The following is a 27,158-nucleotide window of genomic DNA, read 5'->3' on the forward strand; positions in this document are numbered from 1 at the left end:
GTGGTTGCTGAGGGAGGAGGATGTTTGAGGAGAGGAGGCTCCCTGAAGATGATACCAAGAGCCAGGGCCCTGCAGCCATTTGGCCCCTGCATTGCCTGGCCTTCCCTCCTGGCCCTCCTCCATCCTCCCTGAGCTGCGATGTGGAAACATTTGTGCTCTTCTCCGGGGGTCCATGGTGCCTCAGGCCGCATCCCCCGCTCCTCCCTCGGGGGCCTGGGCCCAGCTCACAGCTGGGTCATGACAATCTCCGGCCTCTGGATGTGAATCTGGGAGGGTGAGAAGTGGGGGGACCATGAGCAGAGCCCTCTTTACACATCCCAGGATCGCATTGGCCCTTTTGGCCACAGCATTGCACCGGGAGCTCACATTAGACTGATTATCCAGCCCCCCCCTCCCCAAATCTTCTTCAGAGTCCTGGCTTCCCAGGAGAGAGGCCTCCCTCTTGAAAGGGATGCATCTCTCTCTGGGCTGCCTGAGCAGGTTAATTGTGCACCGGACTAGCTTTGTCACCCAATGGCTCCTTAATGCACACATCTCCCATCCGGAGCAGAGTGTGCTCCCCATGGGCAGCTGCAGGAGGGGATCGATATGGCCGAACCTACCGGGAGAGAGCTGTTGATGGATTCCATGTTAACCTTGAAGGAGCTGGTGCTGTCCGAACCTGGTGAGAGAGAAGGGTTAGGAAGGTGGAGGATTCGGCTGGTGGACACGTGGCCAGGACCTCCACCCCCTCGAAGGAGTCCCTCAGAGCCACCCTCCCCCATGGTCTCCGTGGATGGCTGTCATAGAATCATAGACTATCAAGGTTGGAAGGGCCGTCAGGAGGTCATCTAGTCCAACCCCCTGTCAAAGCAAGACCAATTCCCAGTTTTTGTCCCAGATCCCTCAATGGCCCCCTCAAGGATTGAACTCACCACCCTGGGTTTAAGAAGCCAATGCTCAAACCACTGAGCTATCCCGCCCCCCTCCTTGGCCCAGGGGTTCCCACCAGCCCATCTCACCCAGCCCGGGATGGATCCAGCGTTACCTTTGTCAAAGTCGGCTCCTTCGTTCCTGATGCAGAAGCTCCCAGCACCGTTCCATTCGCTGTAGTCATCCTCATACCATTTCTCGGTGTCATCGTCCAAGTGCTGGCTGCAGGGGGAGCAGCGACAGCCATGCCCATCAGCACCGAGCCGCTCGGTGCACAGGGTCCCGCGGGCAGGTCGCCGAAGCTTCCACCACCACGCTGGGCCTCCGAGGACATCTGACTTGGCGTCCCTCTGCCCCATGACTGTGGGGCAGCCCCTCTGATCCCACATTCTGGAGCCGCCCCTCGACTCAAAGGAGCGAGGGTCCGACTCTGACCAGACCCAACCCCCACCGCGGATACCGGGACCCCTCAGAGCTCACAGCAAACCTTCCTCGGCAGAGCCTCATGACCCACCTCTGCCCCGGGAAAGAACATTATCCCCACTTGGGATAGGGGAAAACTGAAGTACAGACGTGGTGGGCAGAGCTGGGGAGAGAATCCAGGCATCCGGGCTCCCATCCCCTCCGCTCTAACCCACCAGACCCCACTCCCCTCCCAGAGCCGGGGAGAGAACCCAGGAGTCCTGGCTCCCAGACCCCCTCCTCTAACCCACCAGACCCCACTCCCCTCCCAGAGCTGGGGAGAGAACCCAGGAGTCCTGGCTCCCAGACTCCCTCCTCTAACCCACCAGACCCCACTCCCCTCCCAGAGCTGGGGAGAGAACCCAGGAGTCCTGGCTCCCAGCCCCCACCCTGCTCTAACCCACCAGCCCCCACTCCCCTCCCAGAGCCAGAGAGGAAATCCAGGAGTCCTGGCACCTGGCACCCCCCTGCTCTAAGCGCAGGCTCACACTGTCTCAGTTGAAGGCTGGGCCCACCCATGTGTTCCTGGCCCAGTTACCTGAACTGGGTTTTCATCCTCTTGGCTCTGAACAGAAAGACACCGAGGATGGCGCTCATGACCACCAGCACCGCGACAGCCATGCCCAGACCGACGGCGAATTTGCTGATGCGGGTGGCACAACGCTCTGTGGGGTACCAGTACAAGTCCGTCTCGGAGCAGCTGTGGGGGAGATGCAGGGGGTGAGAACAGCCCCACCCCATCCCCTTTCCTGCCCTGCCCCATCCTGTCTCCCGAACCACTTCCCCGGGATCCCCCGTCCAGTCTGGATTCTCTGTCTCCAATGAGCGGTCCCTGCTGTGTCCGGGTCCTTCTCCATGGATCTGAGTCACAAGAACGGCCATCCTGGGTCAGACCAAGGGTCCATCTAGCCCAGTGTCCTGTCTTCCAACAGTGGCCAGTGCCAGGTGCCCCAGAGGGAATGAACAGAACAGGGAATCATCCAGTGAACCATCCATCCTCTTTCTCCCATTCCCAGTCTCTGGCAAACAGAGACTAGGGACACCATCCCTGCCCATCCTGGCTCATAGCCATTCATGGACCTGTCCTCTAGGAACTTATCTAGTTCTTTTTTGAACCCTGTTATGGTCTTGGCCTTCACCACATCCTCTGGCAAGGAGTGCCACAGACTGACTGTGCGTTGTGTGAAGAAATACTTCCTTTCATTTGTTTTAAACCAGCTGATGGTTCATTTCATTGGGTGGCCCCTAGTTCTTGTGTTACAAGAAGGAGTAAACAACACTTCCTTATTCACTGTCTCCACACCCGTCATGATTTTATAGACCTCTTTCATATCGCCCCTTAGCCATCTCTTTTCCAAGCTGAAAAGTCCCCGTCTTATTAATCTCTCCTCATACGGCAGCCATTCTATACCCCTAATCGTTTTGGTTGCCCTTTTCTGAACCTTTTCCAATTCCAATAGATCTTTTTGGAGATGGGGCCACCGGATCTGCCCGCAGTATTCAAGATGGATTTGTCTAGAGAAAATATGATATTTTCTGTCTTATTATCTCTCCCTTTCTTAATGATTCCCAGCATCTGATCGCTTTTTTGACGGCCGCTGCACGTAAAGTGGATGTTTTCAGAGAACTATCCACAGTGTCTCCAAGATCTCTGTCTTGAGTGGGAACAGCTAATTTAGACCCCATCATTGTATATGTACAGTTGGGATTATGGTTTCCAATGTGCATCACTTTGCATCTATCTATCCCCATCCACCCTCCTCCGGCTGCTTTGCAAGTCCTTTGCTTCTGGTAAAGTGCCCGAAACAGAACCCAAAACAGCTTGGGGTCAGGTTGAAACGAAACGGCTCGTCCTGACATTTCCGAAGCAGTTGGGATTTCTCGGGGGTCGGTCAAAGCGATTCCGCGAACACAACAGTCAGGCGCGTGTGCGCGTGTGCGCACGGGTGTGTACGTGCACAGCTCACATGCACTGGGGGCCAGCTCGCATCAGCTGGCACTGCCCGTAGTTGCAGTTGATGAAGCCGGGTGTGCTCTTGGTGCAGTTGGAGATGCAGGAGAGGCCGGACTGGGTGAGGTTAGGGAAGTAGAACTGCCCGTAGCCTTCGGGGGCTGCTTTCTGGCAGTGCTCTGCAGAGGAGAGAGAGGAGTCAGTGGGGGACTGGCTGCAGAGGAAGCACTGACACCCCCTCTGTCCCGCCCCATCGCCGCTCCCCCGCCAGGCGGCCCTGGGTCACTCACCGGTGCTGTTGAACTTTGACATTGTCCCATTTGAGACATCCACGGAGGAGGTGTTGAAACACATCATGGCTGGAAGATACGGGACAGGCAGTTCTTAGTGAGCCAACCCAGGGACGGTCAGGAGCGGGAGTGAGAGACGGGATGGTCGCCCCTCAGCTGCACACCCCCCCCTTGTGGCCCCCGAAGCTCCCCAAGCTGCACGAGCCTTGCCATTGACTTGGGGGTTGGAAAAGACTTGGCTGATGACCTTATCCCTGTCTGAGCCTGTGAAAGGCCCGCCCATGGGGCTCGAGGTGTGGGAGAAAGCTGTTCTCTGTGAACTCGGGCCAGCCACTGAAATCACAGAGTCAACGCTATTCTCTCCATCCAACCCCACAAACACCCCTCCACCCATCCCTCCACCTGCATCCATCCCCACAAACACCCCTCCATCTGTCCCTCCCTCCCTTCCCGACACACACCCTCCGTCCCTCCATCCATCCCCACAAACACCCCTCCACCCACCCTTCCATTCTCCATCCATCACCACAAACACTCTTCCATCCATTCCTCCCTTTCTCCATCCCCTGTCACACTTCCCATCCTCTCCATCCATCCCCATACACATTCCTATCTATCTATCTATCCTCCAGCCCCCCTGGCAGAGATTGGGGGTGGAGCGATGGAGAATCTTCCTCCCAGGACCATGGATCTGTCCCCTCTCTGCCCAGCCCTCATCCACCCTCACCACACAGAGACTCACAGGACTTACTGTTGCAGTTCTGGTTCTCAGCCACCTTCTCTATCTGCGCCTTCAGCTGCCCAGCCACCTTCTCAACCTTCGTGTTGAGTTCCTCGGTGACGGGTAAAGCCAGGATGACAGTGTGATCCACCACGACGCTGCCCTGCCTGAAGGAACAAACCCACCTTGTGTTGGCATGTCCCTCCTTCCTGGGGTGTCTGCTCAGATCCCCACCGCAGAGCATGTGTGCGGAGATTGTCACCCAGGCACAGAGGGGTGAGGCACCAATGCCCATGAATTCGATTAATATATTCATGGGGTTTACGGTCAGAAGGGAGCAGTGACTCATCTCATCCGACCTTCTGTGTAACCCAGGCTGGAGAAATGTACCGGCTCAATAAGTTGTGGTTGGCTAAAGCACCTTCCAGAGAGGCATCCATCCGAAGACAGGAAGAGATGGAGAAGCCACCACTTCCCTTTGGTATTTGTTAATCACCCTCACTTGGAAAACATTTTGCCTTATTTCTAAGTTGAATTTATCCGGCTTTGATGTGATTCTTATGCTACCTTTCGCTGTTAAATTAGAGAGCCCCTTACTACCTAGTATCTGCTCCCCGTGGAGGTACTTAGCCACCATAGGCATGCCTGGATGTGGTGGATAAGTACCTCTGGATCGTCTTACTGATAAACTAACCAGATAAATCTCCAAGTCCCTCACTGTCAGCCCTTAAAATCATTTTTGTGGCTCTTCACTGCACCCTCTCCGATTTTTCGAAAATGCAGATGCCAGAACTGGACCAAAGCACACCCCCATCCTCAGAAGCGGGTGTTGATCAGTGTGAAAGTCAAAGGGACCGACCTTTCAACGTCAACATTGTTAACTGTTTCTGGACAGGGAAGGAAGGACAAGGATGGACAAATATTGTTCACGCTGAACATACTGAGCTGAAAGGTGACACCAGCTGCTGGGAGGGGGCTCTGAGCTCCAGTGACAATCACAAACCTCAGGAAAGCCAACAGGCTGTTCCAACCACCCTCTTTCAGAGTCAGTGGAATGAGCAATTAAGCCCCATTATGCAGCTGAGAGAGCTACAAACAATGGAGGCTACTGCCCAAGGAACACTGCCACTAAACCGTGTGGGCTGAGCAGGGGGTTTTCCTGATTGCAAAATCAGGAGGTAGGATATAGATTTGCAGGTGGTGGGTGCCAGGAGAAGCAGTCATGAGTTGGCCCTGAGAAGACAGAGAGAGAGACGGCGCTTTCTGGGCACAGAGCCCGCAGGAACTGTAGATGTGAGGATTTCTGAGCAAGGGACATGCTGCTGCGTTTAGGGAAGTTGGACACTGTGGACATTTTTTTCCTTGGTAGATAAATAGGATTGCACCAAGAACAGACCTGCCCTGTAGCACCAATGTCTCCTCCTAACAGATGCAGCCCAGAAAGGCTCTGAACATTGGTGAACCGCTGATGCCAAAGAGCCAACCACGTGTCCAAGACACACACACACACACACACACATATGCATCCTGCAGGCAGAGTCTCCTTTAGGAGTCTCACAGGGGTGGGTGGTGGCTTGTGGGCGGAGCTCAGGTTGTGGGTGGAGCTTTGGGGGATACTCACGTCAGTTTCAGGATCACCACGTCTTTGTACCCTGCAACGTTGCTGTAAACCAACTTCATCTGGAAGGGAATAGGGCGCACGTCACTGGCAGGGGCTGCCCTGAACCTCCCTGCCCCATTGAGATGGGGCCCTGGCAAGCCCAGGTGGCTGGCGAGGTTCCCAGCCATGATACCTAAGCAGCAAACATACTCCCACCTGGACGCTCCCAAGGAAACCAGTGCTCAGCACTGGGAAAGACCCATTACAGTCTATTCCCCTCTAGCAGGCTGGGATCATCCCATTCCCCAGTGTTGTGCCCAGCCCTAACTTCCAAGGTCTCCAGCAATTGGCCTCCCAGCCCTTCCCCTGAGAGATGATCCCTTGATCTCATACCTCTCTTGGGAAGTTCCCCCACATCCCCCCGACCATCCATCCCATTGGGGGCCTCTCTCTTACTATCTCCCCCTTCCCGGTCGCTCCTCTGGGTCCCACCTGCAGTTTGAAGTCCAAGGTAAACTTTTTGTATTCTTGAGTTGTGTTGTCCTTCAGCGCAGGGGTGAATTTTTGGCTGGTGATCTGCAGCTTCACGTCCACTGTTACGTTCACCTCTTCATCAGGGCAGGAAGGAGGGGGAGAAAGAAACACGGTGAAAATCGGCAGCCATCATGGGAATGGCAGAGGAGAATTGCCTTCTCCCCCTGGGGGTCCTTGTTAACTCTCCTGATGCGCACATCCCGGGACCCCCAGCATCTAGCATCCAGGGCCACTTGTCATTTCACTACCCACCATCCTGCTGCTAAAAGTGTTTTCTCACTGCCCTCCCCCAGCCCGGGAACAGAATCAGGTTGTCCTACCTGGCCAGGCCTGCTAGGTTAGGTCTCCAGGATTCAAGACCTCACTTTCCTACAAGCCAGCCCTGCTGCCTTACTGGGTTCTGGCTCACAGCCCCAGAATGCTAATGGTGCTACTGCATGGGACCAGTCATCCTGGATCCTGGCCCAGGTGGGACATCCCTGATCGGGTTTCCACAGGTCTCATGGAGTGCTTGAAAACCTGCCTTAGTGTGAGAAACTCCAGGAGCTCAGTCTATTTAGCTTGGAAAAGAGAAGGTGAAGGGGTGACTGATCACAATCTGTCAGTACCTACATGGGGAGCAAATATTTAACAATGGACTCTTCAGTCTAGCAGAGGCGGATCTAACCCCTCCTAGGGCTGTAATTTGAAGCTAGTCAAATTTGGCCCGGAAAGGTGTCAATTTTTAACAGTGAGAGTCATTTCCCCAATATCATGGTGGGGTCTCCATCAGTGGCAATTTTAAAATCAAGAGGGGATGTTTTCCAAACAGAGCTGCTCTGGGACTTACTGTGCAGGGCAGGTCTCTGGCCTGGGTTATAAGGAGGTTGGACTAGATGGTCCCAGAGATCCTGACTGGCTTTGATGTCATGACCCATGGGTCTCAAACCCAGGCCCAGAGCGTTCACAGGAGCAGCCACACACCAACCCTGCTCCTGCTCTCCTGGCTTAATTTCCAACCCAGCTTGACTCCTGTCCTCTGATTTGTGGTTCCTGACCTCCTGTTTGTCTCTTGCCTCTCACCCCCTGTTATCTTGATCCAGCTGATACTTGGCTCCTGTCCCCTGACTGTGGCCAGGTCTGGCCACCCATGCCCTGGCCATCACACTAGGATGACTCTATTGGGAAAGTCTAGGCTCCAGACACAAGGATCAGTTTACACAGGTTTTCATTACCGGCTTTGACCTCAATGACTTCTGCGGCGTATTGGCACTTTGGTCCCTGGAAACTGGATGTGCATTGGCATCCACCATTCATCCAGATTCCCCCATTCTCACAGGTGGGGGTGACATCCTGCGTAGTTGTACTTCGCGTGGTGGTGGTGGTACTTTGGGTGGTGGTTGTGGTGCTAGGTGGCATGGTGGTTGTGGTTTTCTGGGATGCGGTGGTTGTGGTGGTATTCTGGGACGTGGTGGTTTTCTGGGATGTGGTGGTTGTGGTGGTACGTGGCGTGGTGGTATTCTGAGATGTGGTGGGAGGGGACACAGTGCTGGAGGAGTTGGTGACAGGTGAGGTGGTAGGGGACCTGGTAGTGCTGGAGCCGGTGGTGCTGCTATTCAATTCACACCGGGAGCCGTAGTGCGCAGGTGGGCAGAGGCACTCAATTCCCACTGGAGTACCCCCGTTCTGGCAGTCCTCGGAGGCATTGTAGGATTCACACAGGTCACCGTAGTAACCCGGTGGGCAGATGCATTTGGTACCGATGGGAGTGCTGCCATTCTGGCAGGCCTTGCTGACATCATGGGAGGCGCACACAGGGCCGGAGAAACCAGGGCGGCAGATGCACTCGATCCCATTGTATGTGCCACCATTCTGGCAGGAAACTGAAAGGGACAAACATCCACCATGAGTGTTTATGAGAGGCAAGAAAGGCTATCTTTCTATCCAAAGGCTACCTCAATGATACACACCTCCTCCCAGAGACAGTGATAGAACCCAGGAGTCTTGGCTCCCAGGGCCCCCTGCTCTCACTCACCATCCCACACTCCCCTCCCAGAGCTGGGGAGAGAACCCAGGAGTCCTGGCTCCCAGGCCCTCCTCTAAGTAGTAGGCCTCAGTCTCCTAGTCCCAAGTCCGACTCCTTAAGCTTCTATACACTAAAGATATTTGCCCCAGGGTAAGGTATCTGGGTCTTGTTTCCGTGAAGTGCATCTACATTAGTAATCTGTACCAAGTCCACTACACTAATCTGCTTCTACCAGTGGAAATTTCTCGAGAGTAAATAGGATCTTAAACTCAGGGTTGGGATCTGATCTCAATTACAGCACTGTAGCAGCTCTGAGATTGGAGAAATTCACTCCCAATTTTACCCCTGGTGTAAATAAGATTATTCAGACCAGTGGGGCCTCAGAAGGGACTCTCAGCATTAGGTCTGACCTCCTGTATAAAAGAGGCCAGAGAATTTCACCTTGGACTAATGCATCTTCCACAGCGGCATTCAAACTGAATTGGACAGCATCAAGATACAGTGACTCCACCAATGCTCTTGGGAGATTGTTTCAATGGTTTATTAACCTAATTTTTAAACATTTGTGCCAAATATCCAGGTTTAATTTGTTTGGCTTGAGCTGTAGGCAGCTAAAGAGCTGGTCAAAAAAATTCTGTAAAAATTGAACTTTTCGGCCAGGAAATGTCTCTTTTCATAAAAAGAAAAGGAGTACTTGTGGCACCTTAGAGACTATCAAATTTATTAGAGCATAAGCTTTCATGAGCTACAGCTCACTTCATCGGATGCATTTGCATCCGATGAAGTGAGCTGTAGCTCATGAAAGCTTATGCTCTAATAAATTTGTTAGTCTCTAAGGTGCCACAAGTACTCCTTTTCTTTTTGCGAATACAGACTAACATGGCTGCTATTCTGAAACCTCTCTTTTCATAGAAAGTTTTCACCGGCCCTCTTCCAAATGTTCATCAATGAGGAGTTACACTGGATTGAAACAAGCTAGAGGTTAAACTGATTACACACTGATAAAGGGTGACTCCATATTTAGAAGAGTCAGATACTACACAGGATGCAGACCAGGGAATAGTCACTCTGTAGTCACATCAGAGAAGACTTACTCCATATTTATCAGTCAGAAGTTAAAATGGATTATGATCAGGGAAGAGTCACTCTGTAGTAAAACCAAAGAAGAGTTCCTCCAAATGTACAGGGGACAGGACACAAACCATATTATGACAAGGGAAGAGTAATTCCATATTTACACAAGGGAAGGTTATACATGGCTCATACCAGCAAAGTTACAAAACTTGCATCGCTGGAGACTTTGATGGTTGTGCACAGAGACTACCCAGACGACAACAAGGTCACATGAGCAACAGCCGAACCCATAAGCCATGTGCAGACTCACCTGGGGTGGTGCTGCTCCAGTTTGGAGTACTCCAGTCCTGAGTAGGAACGACGCACGTAGTTGGGACGAAACAGGTAGAAGTGACAGGACACGTACTGATTGGGGTAGTGGATGGGATGGTAACAATGCAGATAGGGGGGGTAGTTGTTCCGGTGGAGGTGGTGGTTGTGCTGGTGGGGGTGGAGGTGGAGGAGGTGGTGGTGGCGCTGGTGGTGGTGGAGGTGGAGGAGGTGGTGGTGGCGCTGGTGGCGGTGGAGGTGGAGGAGGTGGTGGTTGTGCTGGTGGGGGTGGAGGAGGAGGAGGTGGTGCTTGTGCTGGTGGGGGTGGAGGTGGGGGAGGTGGTGCTTGTGCTGGTGGGGGTGGAGGTGGAGGAGGTGGTGGCTGCACTGGTGGGGGTGGAGGTGGAAGAGGTGGTGGTTGTGCTGGTGGGGGTGGAGGTGGGGGAGGTGGTGGTTGTGCTGGTGGGGGTGGAGGTGGGGGAGGTGGTGGTTGTGCTGGTTGGGGTGGAGGTGGGGGAGGTGGTGGTGGCGCTGGTGGGGGTGGAGGTGTGGGAGGTGGTGGTTGTGCTGGTGGGGGTGGAGGTGGGGGAGGTGGTGCTTGTGCTGGTGGGGGTGGAGGTGGAGGAGGTGGTGGCTGCACTGGTGGGGGTGGAGGTGGAAGAGGTGGTGGTTGTGCTGGTGGGGGTGGAGGTGGGGGAGGTGGTGGTTGTGCTGGTAGGGGTGGAGGTGGGGGAGGTGGTGGTTGTGCTGGTAGGGGTGGAGGTGGAGGAGGTGGTGGTTTTGCTGGTGGGGGTGGAGGAGGAGGAGGTGGTGGTTGTGCTGGTGGGGGTGGAGGTGGAGGAGGTGGTGGTTGTGCTCGTGGGGGTGGAGGTAGGGGAGGTGGTGGTTGTGCTGGTGGGGGTGGAGGTGGGGGAGGTGGTGGTTGTGCTCGTGGGGGTGGAGGTGGGGGAGGTGGTGGTTGTGCTGGTTGGGGTGGAGGTGGAGGAGGTGGTGGTGGTGCTGGTGGGGGTGGAGGTGGGGGAGGTGGTGGTTGTGCTCGTGGGGGTGGAGGTGGGGGAGGTGGTGGTTGTGCTGGTGGGGGTGGAGGTGGGGGAGGTGGTGGTTGTGCTGGTGGGGGTGGAGGTGGGGGAGGTGGTGGTTGTGCTCGTGGGGGTGGAGGTGGGGGAGGTGGTGGTTGTGCTGGTTGGGGTGGAGGTGGAGGAGGTGGTGGTTGTGCTGGTGGGGGTGAAGGTGGGGGAGGTGGTGGTTGTGCTGGTGGGGGTGGAGGTGGGGGAGGTGGTGGTGGCGCTGGTGGGGGTGGAGGTGGAGGAGGTGGTGGTTGTGCTGGTTGGGGTGGAGGTGGAGGAGGTGGTGGTTGTGCTGGTGGGGGTGGAGGTGGGGGAGGTGGTGGTTGTGCTGGTTGGGGTGGAGGTGGGGGAGGTGGTGGTTGCGCTGGTGGGGGTGGGAGTGGAGGAGGTGGTGGTTGTGCTGGTGGGGGTGGAGGTGTGGGAGGTGGTGGTGACGCTGGTGGGGGTGGAGGTGGGGGAGGTGGTGGTGACGCTGGTGGGGGTGGAGGTGGGGGAGCTGGTGGTGACGCTGGTGGGGGTGGAGGTGGGGGAGGTGGTGGTTGTGCTGGTGGGGGTGGAGGTGGGGGAGGTGGTCGTTGTGCTGGTGGGGGTGGAAGTGGAGGAGGTGGTGGTTGTGCTGGTGGGGGTGGAGGTGCGGGAGGTGGTGGTTGTGCTGCTGGGGGTGGAGGTGGAGGAGGTGGTGGTGGCGCTGGTGGGGGTGGAGGTGGGGGAGGTGGTGGTTGTGCTGGTGGGGGTGGAGGTGGACGAGGTGGTGGTTGTGCTGGTGGGGGTAGAGGTGGAGGAGGTGGTGGTGGCGCTGGTGGGGGTGGGGGTGGAGGAGGTGGTGGTTGTACTTGTGGGGCTGGAGGTGGAGGAGGTGGTGGTTGTGCTGGTGGGGGTGGAGGTGGGGGAGGTGGTGGGTGTGCTGGTGGGGGTGGAGGTGGGGGAGGTGGTGGTGACGCTGGTGGGGGTGGAAGTGGGGGAGGTGGTGGTGGTGCTGGTGGGGGTGGAGGTGGAGGAGGTGGTGGTTGTGCTGGTGGGGGTGGAGGTGGAGGAGGTGGTGGTGGTGCTGGTGGGGGTGGAGGTGGGGGAGGTGGTGGTTGTGCTGGTGGGGGTGGAGGTAGGGGAGGTGGTGGTTGTGCTGATGGGGGTGGAGGTGGGGGAGGTGGTGGTGGCGCTGGTGGGGGTGGAGGTGGGGGAGGTGGTCGTTGCGCTGGTGGGGGTGGAGGTGGAGGAGGTGGTGGTTGTGCTGGTGGGGGTGGAGGTGGGGGAGGTGGTGGTTGTGCTGGTTGGGGTGGAGGTGGGGGAGGTGGTGGTGGCGCTGGTGGGGGTGGAGGTCGGGGAGGTGGTGGTTGCGCTGGTGGGGGTGGAGGTGGGGGAGGTGGTGGTGGCGCTGGTGGGGGTGGAGGTGGAGGAGGTGGTGGTGGTGCTGGTGGGGGTGGAGGTGGAGGAGGTGGTGGTGGTGCTGGTGGGGGTGGAGGTGGAGGAGGTGGTGGTTGTGCTGGTGGGGGTGGAGGTGGGGGAGGTGGTGGTTGTGCTGGTTGGGGTGGAGGTGGAGGAGGTGGTGGTTGTGCTGGTGGGGGTGGAGGTGGGGGAGGTGGTGGTTGCGCTGGTGGGGGTGGAGGTGGGGGAGGTGGTGGTTGCGCTGGTGGGGGTGGAGGTGGAGGAGGTGGTGGTGGTGCTGGTGGGGGTGGAGGTGGAGGAGGTGGTGGTTGTGTGGTGGGGGTGGAGGTGGGGGAGGTGGTGGTTGTGCTGGTTGGGGTGGAGGTGGAGGAGGTGGTGGTGGTGCTGGTGGGGGTGGAGGTGGGGGAGGTGGGGTTGTGTGGTGGGGGTGGAGGTCAGGGGAGGTGGGTGGTTGTGCTGATGGGGGTGGAGGTGGGGGAGGTGGTGGTGGCGCTGGTGGGGGTGGAGGTGGGGGAGGTGGTCGCTGCGCTGGTGGGGGTGGAGGTGGAGGAGGTGGTGGTGTGCTGGTGGGGGTGGAGGTGGGGGAGGTGGTGGTTGTGCTGGTTGGGGTGGAGGTGGGGGAGGTGGTGGTGGCGCTGGTGGGGGTGGAGGTGGGGGAGGTGGTGGTTGCGCTGGTGGGGGTGGAGGTGGGGGAGGTGGTGGTGGCGCTGGTGGGGTGGAGGTGGAGGAGGTGGTGGTGGTGCTGGGTGGGGTGGAGGTGGGGGAGGTGGTGGTGGTGCTGGTGGGGGTGGAGGTGGAGGAGGTGGTGGTTGTGCTGGTGGGGGTGGAGGTGGGGGAGGTGGTGGTTGTGCTGGTTGGGGTGGAGGTGGAGGAGGTGGTGGTTGTGCTGGTGGGGGTGGAGGTGGGGGAGGTGGTGGGTTGCGCTGGTGGGGGTGGAGGTGGGGGAGGTGGTGGTTGTGCTGGGTTGTGCTGGTGGGGGTGGAGGTGGAGGAGGTGGTGGTGGTGCTGGTGGGGGTGGAGGTGGAGGAGGTGGTGGTTGTGCTGGTGGGGGTGGAGGTGGGGGAGGTGGTGGTTGTGCTGGTTGGGGGTGGAGGTGGAGGAGGTGGTGGTTGTGCTGGTGGGGGTGGAGGTGGGGGAGGTGGTGGTTGCGCTGGTGGGGGTGGAGGTGGGGGAGGTGGTGGTTGTGCTGGTTGGGGTGGAGGTGGAGGAGGTGGTGGTTGTGCTGGTGGGGGTGGAGGTGGAGGAGGTGGTGGTGGCGCTGGTGGGGGTGGAGGTGGGGGAGGTGGTGGTTGTGCTGGTTGGGGTGGAGGTGGGGGAGGTGGTGGTGGCGCTGGTGGGGGTGGACGTGGGGGAGGTGGTGGTTGCGCTGGTGGGGGTGGAGGTGTGGGAGGTGGTGGTGACGCTGGTGGGGGTGGAGGTGGGGGAGGTGGTGGTTGTGCTGGTGGGGGTGGAGGTGGGGGAGGTGGTGGTTGCGCTGGTGGGGGTGGAGGTGTGGGAGATGGTGGTGACGCTGGTGGGGGTGGAGGTGGGGGAGCTGGTGGTGACGCTGGTGGGGGTGGAGGTGGGGGAGGTGGTGGTTGTGCTGGTGGGGGTGGAGGTGGGGGAGGTGGTCGTTGTGCTGGTGGGGGTGGAAGTGGAGGAGGTGGTGGTTGTGCTGGTGGGGGTGGAGGTGTGGGAGGTGGTGGTTGTGCTGCTGGGGGTGGAGGTGGAGGAGGTGGTGGTGGCGCTGGTGGGGGTGGAGGTGGGGGAGGTGGAGGAGGTTGTGGTTGTGCTGCTGGGGGTGGGAGTGGAGGAGGTGGTGGTTGTGCTGGTGGGGGTAGAGGTGGGGGAGGTGGTGGTTGTGCTGGTGGGGGTGGAGGTGGGGGAGGTGGTGGTGAAGCTGGTGGGGGTGGAGGTGGGGGAGGTGGTGGGTGTGCTGGTGGGGGTGGAGGTGGAGGAGGTTGTGGTTGTGCTGCTGGGGGTGGGAGTGGAGGAGAAGGTGGTTGTGCTGGTGGGGGTGGAGGTGGGGGAGGTGGTGGGTGTGCTTGTGGGGGTGGAGGTGGGGGAGGTGGTGGTGATGCTGGTGGGGGTGGAAGTGGGGGAGGTGGTGGTTGCGCTGGTGGGGGTGGAGGTGGAGGAGGTGGTGGTTGCGCTGGTGGGGGTGGAGGTGGAGGAGGTGATCGTGGCGCTGGTGGGGGTGGAGGTGGGGGAGGTGGTGGTTGTGGTGGTGGGAGTGGAGGTGGGGGAGGTGGTGGTTGTGCTGGTGGGGGTGGAGGTGGAGGAGGTGGTGGTTGCGCTGGTGGGGGTGGAGGTGGGGGAGGTGGTGATTGTGCTGCTGGGGGTGGAGGTGGAGGAGGTGGTGGTTGTGCTGGTGGGGGTGGAGGTGGGGGAGGTGGTGATTGTGCTGCTGGGGGTGGAGGTGGAGGAGGTGGTGGTTGTGCTGCTGGGGGTGGAGGTGGAGGAGGTGGTGGTTGCGCTGGTGGGGGTGGAGGTGGGGGAGGTGGTGATTGTGCTGCTGGGGGTGGAGGTGGAGGAGGTGGTGGTTGTGCTGGTGGGGGTGGAGGTGGGGGAGGTGGTGGTTGTGCTGGTGAGGGTGGAGGTGGGGGAGGTGGTGGTTGTGCTGGTGGGGGTGGAGGTGGGGGAGGTGCTAGTTGTGCTGGTAGGGGTGGAGGTGGGGGAGGTGGTGGTTGTGCTCGTGGGGGTGGAGGTGGGGGAGGTGGTGGTTGTGCTGGTTGGGGTGGAGGTGGAGGAGGTGGTGGTTGTGCTGGTGGGGGTGGAGGAGGAGGAGGTGGTGGTTGTGCTGGTGGGGGGTGGAGGTGGAGGAGGTGGTGATTGTGCTGGTGGGGGTGGAGGTGGGGGAGGTGGTGGTTGTGCTCGTGGGGGTGGAGGTGGGGGAGGTGGTGGTTGTGCTGGTGGGGGTGGAGGTGGGGGAGTGGGGTTGTGCTCGTGGGGGTGGAGGTGGGGGAGGTGGTGGTTGTGCTGGTTGGGGTGGAGGTGGAGGAGGGGTGGTTTTGCTGGTGGGGGTGAAGGTGGGGGAGGTGGTGGTTGTGCTGGTTGGGGTGGAGGTGGAGGAGGTGGTGGTTGTGCTGGTGGGGGTGAAGGTGGGGGAGGTAGTGGTTGTGCTGGTGGGGGTGGAGGTGGGGGAGGTGGTGGTTGTGCTGGTGGGGGTGGAGGTGGGGGAGGTGGTGGTTGTGCTGGTGGGGGTGGAGGTGGGGGAGGGGTGGTTGCGTGGTGGGGGTGGAGTGGTGGAGGTGGTGGTTGTGCTGGTGGGGGTGGAGGTGGGAGGTGGTGGTGACGTGGTGGGGGTGGAGGTGGGGGAGGTGGTGGTGACGTGGTGGGGGTGGAGGTGGGGGAGCTGGTGGTGACGCTGGTGGGGGTGGAGGTGGGGGAGGTGGTGGTTGTGCTGGTGGGGGTGGAGGTGGGGGAGGTGGTCGTTGTGCTGGTGGGGGTGGAAGTGGAGGAGGTGGTGGTTGTGCTGGTGGGGGTGGAGGTGCGGGAGGTGGTGGTTGTGCTGCTGGGGGTGGAGGTGGAGGAGGTGGTGGTGGCGTGGTGGGGTGGAGGTGGGGGAGGTGGTGGTGTGCTGGTGGGGTGGAGGTGGACGAGGTGGTGGTTGTGCTGGTGGGGGTAGAGGTGGAGGAGGTGGTGGTGGCGCTGGTGGGGGTGGGGGTGGAGGAGGTGGTGGTTGTACTTGTGGGGCTGGAGGTGGAGGAGGTGGTGGTTGTGCTGGTGGGGGTGGAGGTGGGGGAGGTGGTGGTGACGCTGGTGGGGGTGGAAGTGGGGGAGGTGGTGGTGGTGCTGGTGGGGGTGGAGGTGGAGGAGGTGGTGGTTGTGCTGGTGGGGGTGGAGGTGGAGGAGGTGGTGGTTGTGCTGGTGGGGGTGGAGGTAGGGGAGGTGGTGGTTGTGCTGATGGGGGTGGAGGTGGAGGAGGTGGTGGTGGTGCTGGTGGGGGTGGAGGTGGAGAAGGTGGTGGTTGTGCTGGTGGGGGTGGAGGTGGGGGAGGTGGTGGTGGCGCTGGTGGGGGTGGAGGTGGGGGAGGTGGTCGTTGCGCTGGTGGGGGTGGAGGTGGAGGAGGTGGTGGTTGTGCTGGTTGGGGTGGAGGTGGGGGAGGTGGTGGTTGCGCTGGTGGGGGTGGAGGTGGAGGAGGTGCTGGTTGCGCTGGTGGGGGTGGAGGTGGGGGAGGTGGTGGTTGTGCTGGTGGGGGTGGAGGTAGGGGAGGTGGTGGTTGTGCTGATGGGGGTGGAGGTGGAGGAGGTGGTGGTGGTGTGCTGGGGGGGTGGAGGTGGAGGAGGTGGTGGTTGTGCTGGTGGGGGTGGAAGTGGGGGAGGTGGTGGTGGCGCTGGTGGGGGTGGAGGTGGGGGAGGTGGTGGTTGCGCTGGTGGGGGTGGAGGTGGGGGAGGTGGTGGTTGTGCTGGTGGGGGTCGAGGTGGAGGAGGTGGTGGTTGTGCTGGTGGGGGTGAAGGTGGGGGAGGTAGTGGTTGTGCTGGTGGGGGTGGAGGTGGGGAGGTGGTGGTTGTGCTGGTGGGGTGGAGGTGGGGGAGGTGGTGGTGGCGCTGGTGGGGTGGAGGTGGGGGAGGTGGTCGTTGTGCTGGTGGGGGTGGAGGTGGGGGAGGTGGTGGTGGCGCTGGTGGGGGTGGAGGTGGGGGAGGTGGTGGTTGCGCTGGTGGGGGTGGAGGTGGGGGAGGTGGTCGTTGTGCTGGTGGGGGTGGAGGTGGGGGAGGTGGTCGTTGTTCTGGTGGGGGTGGAGGTGGAGGAGGTGGTGGTGGCGCTGGTGGGAGTGGAGGTGGGTGAGGTGGTGATTGTGCTGGTGGGGGTGGAGGTGGAGGAGGTGGTCGTTGTGCTGGTGGGGGTGGAGGTGGGGGAGTTGGTGGTTGCGGTGGTGGGGGTGGAGGTGGGGGAGGTGGTGGTTGCGCTGGTGGGGGTGGAGGTGGGGGAGGTGGTTGTTGCGCTGGTGGGGGTCGAGGTGGGGGAGGTGGTGGTTGCGCTGGTGGGGGTGGAGGTGGGGGAGGTGGTGGTTGCGCTGGTGGGGGTGGAGGTGGGGGAGGTGGTCGTTGTGGTGGTGGGGGTGGAGGTGGGGGAGGTGGTGGTTGCGCTGGTGGGGGTGGAGGTGGGGGAGGTGGTCGTTGTGCTGGTGGGGGTGGAGGTGGGGGAGGTGGTCGTTGTGCTGGTGGGGGTGGAGGTGGGGGAGGTGGTGGTTGTGCTGGTGGGAGTGGAGGTGGGGGAGGTGGTGGTGGCGCTGGTGGGGGTGGAGGTGGGGGAGGTGGTGGTTGTGCTGGTGGGGGTGGAGGTGGGGAGGTGGTGGTGTGTGGTGGGGTGGAGGTGGGGGAGGTGGTGGTTGCGCTGGTTGGGGTGGAGGTGGGGGAGGTGGTCGTTGTGCTGGTGGGGGTGGAGGTGGGGGAGGTGGTGGTTGCGCTGGTTGGGGTGGAGGTGGGGGAGGTGGTTGTTGTGCTGGTGGGGGTGGAGGTGGAGGAGGTGGTGGTTGTGCTGGTGGGGGTCGAGGTGGAGGAGGTGGTGGTTGTGCTGGTGGGGGTGGAGGTGGGGGAGGTGGTGGTTGCGCTGGTGTGGGTGGAGGTGGAGGAGGTGGTGGTGGCGCTGGTGGGGGTGGGGGTGGGGGAGGTGGTGGTTGTGCTGGTGGGGGTGGAGGTGGGGGAGGTGGTGGTTGCGCTGGTGGGGGTGGAGGTGGGGGAGGTGGTGATTGTGCTGGTGGGGGTGGAGGTGGGGGAGGTGGTGGTTGTGCTCGTGGGGGTGGAGGTGGGGGAGGTGGTGGTTGCGCTGGTGGGGGTGGAGGTGGGGGAGGTGGTGATTGTGCTGGTGGGGGTGGAGGTGGGGGAGGTGGTGGTGGCGCTGGTGGGGGTGGAGGTGGGGGAGGTGGTGGGTGTGCTGGTGGGGGTGGAGGTGGGGGATGGGGTGGTTGTGCTGCTGGGGGTGGGAGTGGAGGAGGTGGTCGTTGTTCTGGTGGGGGTGGAGGTGGGGGAGGTGGTGGTGGCGCTGGTGGGGGTGGAGGTGGGGGAGGTGGTGGTTGTGCTGGTGGGGATGGAGGTGGGGGAGGTGGTGGTTGTTCTGGTTGGGGTGGCGGTGGAGGAGGTGGTGGTTGCGCTGGTGTGGGTGTAGGTGGGGGAGGTGGTGGTTGTGCTGGTGGGGGTGGAGGTGGGGGAGGTGGTGGTTGTGCTGGTTGGGGTGGCGGTGGAGGAGGTGGTGGTTGCGCTGGTGTGGGTGTAGGTGGGGGAGGTGGTGGTTGCGCTGGTGGGGGTGGAGGTGGGGGAGGTGGTGGTTGTGCTGGTGGGGGTGGAGGTGGGGAGGTGGTGGTTGTGCTGGTTGGGGGTGGCGGTGGAGGAGGTGGTGGTTGCGCTGGTGTGGGTGTAGGTGGGGGAGGTGGTGGTTGCGCTGGTGGGGGTGGAGGTGGGGGAGGTGGTGGTTGTGCTGGTGGGGGTGGAGGTGGGGGAGGTGGTGATTGTGCTGGTGGGGGTGGAGGTGGGGGAGGTGGTGGTGGCGCTGGTGGGGGTGGAGGTGGGGGAGGTGGTGGTTGTGGTGGTGGGGGTGGAGGTGGGGGAGGTGGTGGTTGCGCTGGTGGGGGTGGAGTTGGGGGAGGTGGTGGTTGCGCTGGTGGGGGTGGAGGTGGGGGAGGTGGTGATTGTGCTGGTGGGGGTGGAGGTGGGGGAGGTGGTGGTGGCGCTGGTGGGGGTGGAGGTGGAGGAGGTGGTGGGTGTGCTGGTGGGGGTGGAGGTGGGGGATGGGGTGGTTGTGCTGCTGGGGGTGGGAGTGGAGGAGGTGGTCGTTGTTCTGGTGGGGGTGGAGGTGGGGGAGGTGGTGGTTGTGCTGGTGGGGATGGAGGTGGGGGAGGTGGTGGTTGTTCTGGTTGGGGTGGCGGTGGAGGAGGTGGTGGTTGCGCTGGTGTGGGTGTAGGTGGGGGAGGTGGTGGTTGCGCTGGTGGGGGTGGAGGTGGGGGAGGTGGTGGTTGTGCTGGTGGGGGTGGAGGTGGGGGAGGTGGTGGTTGTGCTGGTTGGGGTGGCGGTGGAGGAGCTGGTGGTTGTGCTGGTGTGGGTGTAGGTGGGGGAGGTGGTGGTTGCGCTGGTGGGGGTGGAGGTGGGGGAGGTGGTGGTTGTGCTGGTTGGGGTGGCGGTGGAGGAGGTGGTGGTTGCGCTGGTGGGGGTGGAGGTGGAGGAGGTGGTGGTTGCGGTGGTGGGGGTGGAGGTGGGGGAGGTGGTGGTTGTTCTGGTGGGGGTGGAGGTGGGGGAGGTGGTGGTTGTGCTGGTGGGGGTGGAGGTGGGGGAGGTGGTGGTTGTGCTGGTTGGGGTGGCGGTGGGGGAGGTGGTGGTTGTGCTGGTTGGGGTGGCGGTGGAGGAGGTGGTGGTTGCGCTGGTGGGGGTGGAGGTGGGGGAGGTGGTGATTGTGCTGGTGGTGGTGGAGGTGGGGGAGGTGGTGGTTGCGCTGGTGGGGGTGGAGGTGGGGGAGGTGGTGATTGTGCTGGTGGGGGTGGAGGTGGGGGAGGTGGTGGTGGCGCTGGTGGGGGTGGAGGTGGAGGAGGTGGTGGGTGTGCTGGTGGGGGTGGAGGTGGGGGAGGTGGTGGTGGCGCTGGTGGGGGTGGAGGTGGGGGAGGTGGTGGTGGCGCTGGTGGGGGTGGAGGTGGGGGAGGTGGTGGTTGTGCTGGTGGGGATGGAGGTGGGGGAGGTGGTGGTTGTTCTGGTTGGGGTGGCGGTGGAGGAGGTGGTGGTTGCGCTGGTGTGGGTGTAGGTGGGGGAGGTGGTGGTTGCGCTGGTGGGGGTGGAGGTGGGGGAGGTGTTGGTTGTGCTGGTGGGGGTGGAGGTGGGGGAGGTGGTGGTTGTGCTGGTTGGGGTGGCGGTGGAGGAGGTGGTGGTTGCGGTGGTGGGGGTGGAGGTGGGGGAGGTGGTGGTTGCGGTGGTGGGGGTGGAGGTGGAGGAGGTGGTGGTTGCGGTGGTGGGGGTGGAGGTGGGGGAGGTGGTGGTTGTTCTGGTGGGCGGGACTGTGGAGGAGGTGGTCACTGTGGGTTTCGGTGTGGAGTTGGAGGTGGTGGGGCTGGTCGATGTACAGATTTCACATCTTGGGCCCCCGTACCCTGGGGGGCAGGTGCATTCCGTTCCCACGGGCGTTCCCCCATTCTGGCAGGCCTGGCAGCTGTCCCTGCAGTCGCAGCGTTTCCCGCTGTAGCCCGGGGGACAGAAGCAGAGGCGACCAATGGCCGTGCCTCCGTGCTGGCAGGCCGTGGCTGGGTCTGAGCACTCACAGTTGTAGCCTGACCAACCCCGTGGGCAGATACACTCAGTGCCGTTGGGAGTTCCCCCGTTCTGGCAGTTTGCTGAAAGAAAGAAGCCGCCACCGTGTTTTTTTCAATTTCTTGTACACAAATAATCCCCTTTGTGAGCTGGGTAGAAGGCAGGAGTCCTGGTTCCCAGCGCACCCATCCCCAGCTCTAAACCACTAAACCCCATTTCTGTCTCAGAGCTGGGGAGAGAACCCAGGAGTCCTGACTCCCAGCTCCCGTCTCTAACAGACCAGCCCCCACTCCTCTCCCGGAGCCGGGGAGAGATCCCAGGCATCCTGGCTCCCTTCCCCCCTGTTCTGACCCACCAGACCCCTCTCCCTTCCCAGAACCAGGGAGATATTCTAGGAGTCCTGGCACCCAGCCCCCCTGTTCTGACCCACCAGCCCCCACTTTCCTCCCAGAGCCGGGAAGAGAAAGCATCGGTCTCGATGTACTAAAGAGTGGTTCTCATTTTCATGTTGTCTTGTGTTCCTTTGTAACATGACACAAATGTGGCTCAGACACCCGCAGTGCACAGTGGCCGGTCAGTCCCTTGGGGAAGTTATACCAGTTCCAGGTCTGCTGATTTCTTCATTCACCAAACAGAAGCACCTGGAAGCCTCATGTAATAGTGGAGAAGTGCCATCACGATAGGGCAGTTATGTGAAAAATTACTGGCCAAATCCCAGCTGGGATCCATGGGCCACCACTCTATGGGAGTCAATGGGGCTGGATTCCAGCTCGTTCAATGGGCCGTCGCTCCATGGGCACCAATGGGGCAGGATGCCCAGTTGATGTAACTGGGATGTGTTACCGGCTGAACTGATCGAAAGCAGCTGAGTAACCGGGTGATGACATCCAGTTTGTGCCACTCACCTGCCACACCCAGAATGCCGGTGGCACTGTGTGTGCCATCTCCTTTGGTGTTACCCACACTGTCCTCTCCCATTGCTGGCTGCCCGGAGCTCCCGGCTAGGAACCACATGTTGAGAGGAAGGCTGTGTCCATCATCTCTTCCTTCATCTGCAGGAATCCCGGCCTCCCAGCCCTGGCCTGTCCTTTCTCCTCTTGTCTCTTTGGTTTCTCCCCTCCATCTGCCTCGGAGCTCTGCAGAGAAAGAGAGGCACAGGTCAATGTGCAGATCCCAGGCTGCGGCCCTAGTATCTAACGTCCAGCTGGGGGTGGTCTCCCAAGAAGCACAGGGCCTGGCAGATGGGAAACGTAAGGAACATCTTTATTAGCCCAAGACAAAAAATCCTCCATGGAACACTGGAAACAACGATGAGAGGCAATTGCAGTGATTTACGGGTCAAAGCACATCACAGGGATGTTGTAATGATCCCAATGCCAAGGCTTATACACTGATGAAATTCCAAGTCGAGGTTGTGCTTGCAAGAAACCCAACCCTGCTACAGCTGGAAAAGCACCCAAAGAGCATTTGCTCTGCCCTGCACTGGCAGCTCACTAAGCTAATGAGTCTGATGAAGAGAGACAAGGTGTGGGAGGCAATGTCTTTTATTAGGCCAACGTCTGCTGGGGAGGGAGGCTGATGAAGGCATTTGAGCGTTTCTGCTCCTTCCACAGATGGCGTTAATGAGCCCATTACTGGATACCACTAAGCAGGAGGTTGGCAAATTGGAAAGGATTCAGAAAAGAGCTACAAGAATGATTCAAGGCCAAGATCCAGAAAACCTCCCTCCTAGCAAGAGACCAGAAGAGCTCAATCTGTTCAATGTGTCCAAGAGAAGGTCCAGAGGTGACCTGATCACAGTCTGGAAGTTCTTCCTTGGAGAGGAGGTTTCCAGAACAAGGTCCACTGGGTGGAAGATAAAACTAGTGAGATCCAGACTAGAAATAAGAAGCAAAGTGAGCTGTAGCTCACGAAAGCTTATGCTCTAATAAATTTGTTAGTCTCTAAGGTGCCACAAGTACTCCTTTTCTTTTTGCGAATACAGACTAACACGGCTGCTACTCTGAAACCTGTAAATATTTAACAGTGAGAGTAATTAACCAGTGGAACAATTGACCCAGGAACGGGGTAGCTTCTCCACCAAGACTGGGTGCCTTTCTGAAAGATCTGCTATAGCAGTTGCAGGAAGCACTGGGGTGACATTTTTTGGCCTGTGTTCTGCAGGAGGTCTGACTAGATGATCACAATGATCTCTGCTGTCCTTGGGATCTAGGAATTGCCAGTGCCACATTGGACTAAACTAATTTTTAAGGACACGTTAGTTGTTTTTTCCCCCTTGGGGTCACTACGGGGCAGAGCTGAAGCGCTGTGGGTGCCTGACCTGTGTGTTTCCAGATTTTAACTGACTGGATTGCCTTTCAGTGTGACCTTACCCCGGATTCCTTGGCTTTGCAGTGCTTGAGCTCACTGGGATGGCTACACCTGCCCTGAAATGTCTTTACCCATTCATTATTCGCATGCACTCTCCACCTGGCCTCCATGGTTTGGTTTGTTCTTGGCACTTCCTTGCTTGCCTGTTTGTTTTGCTAATGAGTACAAATCTCCTACACAAACATTTACTCCTGGTGGAATTCTACGCCATTGTGCAATGCAGAATTTTGCAGAAATTTATGTTGTGCACGCAGAATTTCCTTTCCCTGACAGAAATGAGCTGAAGTGCTGCTAGCTGCCACTAGGAGCCACTGGACCTGACAGAGCCCAGCTCGCACATGGAAGATACTGCTTGGGGGGAGGGGGAAAGGAGCGAGAGGGTTCCCGGCAGCTGCAGTTCCCAGCATGCTCTGTGGGAAGGAGAGGGCAGCACGCAGGAAACTCCATGCAAGCCTGGGACCAAGCATCAGGCTGTTCCTCTCTCTGGATCCCTGGGCTCTGGGAGGTGAGGGGGTGGGTGTCTGGGCTGGGGGGTCCCCATGGCTGAGCTATGGGTGTGGGGAAGGGAGCAGAGAAACAGGAACTGGGTTATCGTAAGAGTTTCTTTAACTCTCTACTCTGGGGGAATTTTTGTGTGTCTCTGTATTGTTACAGACATACCTGCTGACAGGTATTTTGAAATAAATTACCAAAATAACTGAATCTGGCTTGATTATGTCATGTTATTTTGACAAATAAAATTTGCAGAATTTTAAAATATTGTGAGCAGAATTTTTCATTTTTTGGCACAGAATGCCCCAGGGAGTAAATGCTAAACAACAGACCCAAAGCTAATGTCACCAGGAGATACCTCAGTGATTTGAAGATGTCATATCAACTACCAACCTTAAATCATTTTTACATTTTAGCTGTTAAGGGTGATTCACTGGCCCACCAGAGGAGTGCGGAGGAGCCAGAGGGCACCTGCCAGTTGGCCTGGGGTTCCCATCTGCTTTGCACCCCCAGAACCATGAAAATCAGCCAGAACAAAATGATGAATATGGCCCTTAAATTTGTAGCTGACCTATTGGTTCAGAGAGCTGCATTAGCAAGGCCAGAACTACATGGAGGAGAGTTCATTCTCTGAGTCCGAATGATTCTGTGTATCAAGGGTGACCCTTGTGCTCCTGCCTCAGTTTCCCCAGCAGCACTGTCTCAACACACAGTCAAGTCAGCAGGAGCTTTTTAAGCACCCATGCCCAAGCTCACGACAAGTCCTTTAAAGAGCTGCCAGAGATGGGCCAAAATATCTGCCAATGAGAACTCTTGACATGCATGGCTGGACCGATGATGACCAATAGTAGTGTGGCACGCAAATTAGCTGTAGAAGAAGGGTGACAATTGGCCAAGTTAGTGCGCATGTCTCCATGTCCCCACCTAGAGTTACATAAACTGTAGCCCTGACCCTAGTAGCCTATATAAGATCAGATGAGATGAAAATTAATAATTGCTTAATTACAACACCATTTCTTCAAGTATGGTTGGCATGCAACCGTTCGATGACTTGTCCAATCGGCAGAGTTTGCAATCTCTGTGTTTTCCCAAGGCTAAGATCAATCAGGACAAAGAACAGAGAAGCAGCCGTGTTAGTCTGTATTCGCAAAAAGAAAAGGGGTACTTGTGGCACCTTAGAGACTAACAAATTTATTAGAGCATAAGTTTTCGTGAGCTACAGCTCACTTCATCGGATGCATTTGGTGGAAAAAACAGAGAACAGATTTATATACACACACAGAGGGCATGAAACAATCCTGGACGCCCCATCATCTCAGGCATTGGCACCCTGACAGCAAGATTGTTTGGCTATGTAGACTCCCTCCTCAGGCCCTTCTTTACCAGCACTCCCAGCTATCTTCGAGACACCACTGACTTCCTGAGGAAACTACAGTCCATTGGTGATCTTCCTAAAAACACCATCCTGGCCACTATGGATGTAGAAGCCTCTACACCAACATTCCACGCAAAGATGGACTACAAGCCGTCAGGAACAGTATCCCCGATACTGTCACGGCTAACCTGGTGGCTGAACTTTGTGACTTTGTCCTCACCCATAACTATTTCACATTTGGGGACAATGTATACCTTCAAATCAGCGGCACTGCGATGGGTACCCGCATGGCCCCACAGGATGCCAACATTTTTATGGCTGACTTAGAACAACGCTTCCTCAGCTCTCGTCCCCTAATGCCCCTACTCTACTTGCGCTATATTGATGACATCTTCATCATCTGGACCCATGGAAAAGAAGCCCTTGAGGAATTCCACCATGATTTCAACAATTTCCATCCCACCATCAACCTCAGCCTGGACCAGTCCACACAAGAGATCCACTTCCTGGACACTACGGTGCTAATAAGCGATGGTCACATAAACACCACCCTATATCGGAAATCTACTGACCGCTATTCCTACCTACATGCCTCTAGCTTTCATCCAGATCACACCACACGATCCATTGTCTACAGCCAAGCTCTACGATATAACCGCATTTGCTCCAACCCCTCAGACAGAGACAAACACCTACAAGATCTCTATCATGCATTCCTACAACTACAATACCCACCTGCTGAAGTGAAGAAACAGATTGACAGAGCCAGAAGAGTATCCAGAAGTCACCTACTACAGGACAGGCCCAACAAAGAAAATAACAGAACGCCACTAGCCATCACCTTCAGCCCCCAACTAAAACCTCTCCAACGCATCATCAAGGATCTACAACCTATCCTGAAGGACGACCCATCACTCTCACAGATCTTGGGAGACAGGCCAGTCCTTGCTTACAGACAGCCCCCCAACCTGAAGCAAATACTCACCAGCAACCACACACCACACAACAGAACCACTAACCCAGGAACCTATCCTTGCAACAAAGCCCGTTGCCAACTGTGTCCACGTATCTATTCAGGGGACACCATCATAGGGCCTAATCACATCAGCCACACTATCAGAGGCTCGTTCACCTGCGCATCTACCAATGTGATATATGCCATCGTGTGCCAGCAATGCCCCTCTGCCATGTACATTGGCCAAACTGGACAGTCTCTACGTAAAAGAATGAATGGACACAAATCAGATGTCAAGAATTATAACATTCAAAAACCAGTTGGAGAACACTTCAATCTCTCTGGTCACTCGATCACAGACCTAAGAGTGGCTATACTTCAACAAAAAAGCTTCAAAAACAGACTCCAACGAGAGACTGCTGAATTGGAATTAATTTGCAAACTGGATACAATTAACTTAGGCTTGAATAGAGACTGGGAATGGATGAGTCATTACACAAAGTAAAACTATTTCCCCATGGTATTTCTCCCTCCCACCCCACCCCCCCACTGTTCCTCTGATATTCTTGTTAACTGCTGGAATTAGCCTACCTGCTTGTCACCATGAAAGGTTTTCCTCCTTTCCCCCAGGCTGCTGGTGATGGCTTATCTTAAGTGATCACTCTCCTTACAGTGTGTGTGATAAACCCATTGTTTCATGTTCTCTGTGTGTGTGTATATAAATCTCTCCTCTGTTTTTTCCACCAAATGCATCCGATGAAGTGAGCTGTAGCTCACAAAAGCTTATGCTCTAATAAATTTGTTAGACTCTAAGGTGCCACAAGTACTGCTTTTCTTTTTAAAGAACAGAGAGTGACACAAGCTGCTAAATGCCTGAAAGGATCCAGTTTGTAATTAATTTTTGTATTTCACAGTCCAAGAGACACAGACAAGGTTTTCATCTCGGGGCCAAAAGACCAAAAACATCAAGACACTTGATCACGGCTTTCAACAGACCAAGACACTACTTACCTTTGATCTTAGCTCGAATTCAAAGAAATACTGGTACCGTCTCAGGAAAGTTATCCCATGCCCAAGCAGCGAGGGCCAGAGGTGGGGGAAGCCCTGCTGGACTTCTGATGTTAATAATGAGACTGAAGCAAAACAAAACTCAGCCTTAGGTACAGAGTCCAGCTGCCTTGACATCCCCTTTATAAATCTTATCTTTATGAGCTGACGCTTGAGTGAATGGAAATGTCCATGGGCATGTAGAGCATTCATGGACTTTGGTGGTGTTAAGTCTTGTAGATGTTTGTGTTGTCCTGGCTCCCCAGGGTCAGGGTGTGTGTGGAAACAGGAATCACTGGAGGGTGATTAATGCAGGACCCCCTAATGCCATGACCCAGCCTTTGATGCCTCATCCATGAGGAAAGGGGCCTGGACTGGCTCTGCAGTGTTGGGAGGCCAGGAGA

The 27,158-nt window shown here is 58.0% G+C and overlaps 2 protein-coding genes and 1 long non-coding RNA gene across 3 annotated transcripts in view; all 3 read right to left on the reverse strand.

Annotated features, from left to right (window-relative positions):
- Positions 1-224: 224 nt before the first annotated feature.
- On the reverse strand, positions 225-3,682 carry LOC119849214 (mucin-3B-like). Its single transcript, XM_038386034.2, has 6 exons — positions 3,616-3,682; positions 3,342-3,504; positions 1,913-2,074; positions 1,028-1,134; positions 603-661; positions 225-266 (listed from the first exon to the last, which is right to left on the reverse strand). The coding sequence occupies exons 1-6, from the start codon at positions 3,680-3,682 to the stop codon at positions 225-227; spliced, it is 600 nt and encodes a 199-aa protein (XP_038241962.2).
- A 704-nt stretch (positions 3,683-4,386) lies between these two features.
- Positions 4,387-6,545, reverse strand: LOC122457725. Its single transcript, XR_006277399.1, has 3 exons — positions 6,429-6,545; positions 5,958-6,016; positions 4,387-4,503 (listed from the first exon to the last, which is right to left on the reverse strand). It is a non-coding gene; the product is annotated as an uncharacterized LOC122457725 (long non-coding RNA).
- Positions 6,546-7,640: 1,095 nt separating this feature from the next.
- LOC119849215 (mucin-2-like) overlaps positions 7,641-27,158 on the reverse strand; it is a 31,499-nt gene continuing 11,981 nt past the window's right edge. Inside the window, 6 exon segments of the mRNA XM_043503606.1 lie at positions 7,641-8,332; positions 9,860-12,503; positions 16,866-17,575; positions 17,578-19,879; positions 20,387-20,598; positions 21,421-21,651. Of these exon segments, the coding sequence (XP_043359541.1) occupies positions 7,641-8,332; positions 9,860-12,503; positions 16,866-17,575; positions 17,578-19,879; positions 20,387-20,598; positions 21,421-21,651 (6,791 nt within the window).

This window comes from Dermochelys coriacea, chromosome 28, assembly GCF_009764565.3.
Source record: "Dermochelys coriacea isolate rDerCor1 chromosome 28, rDerCor1.pri.v4, whole genome shotgun sequence".
Classification (NCBI taxonomy): domain Eukaryota; kingdom Metazoa; phylum Chordata; order Testudines; family Dermochelyidae; genus Dermochelys; species Dermochelys coriacea.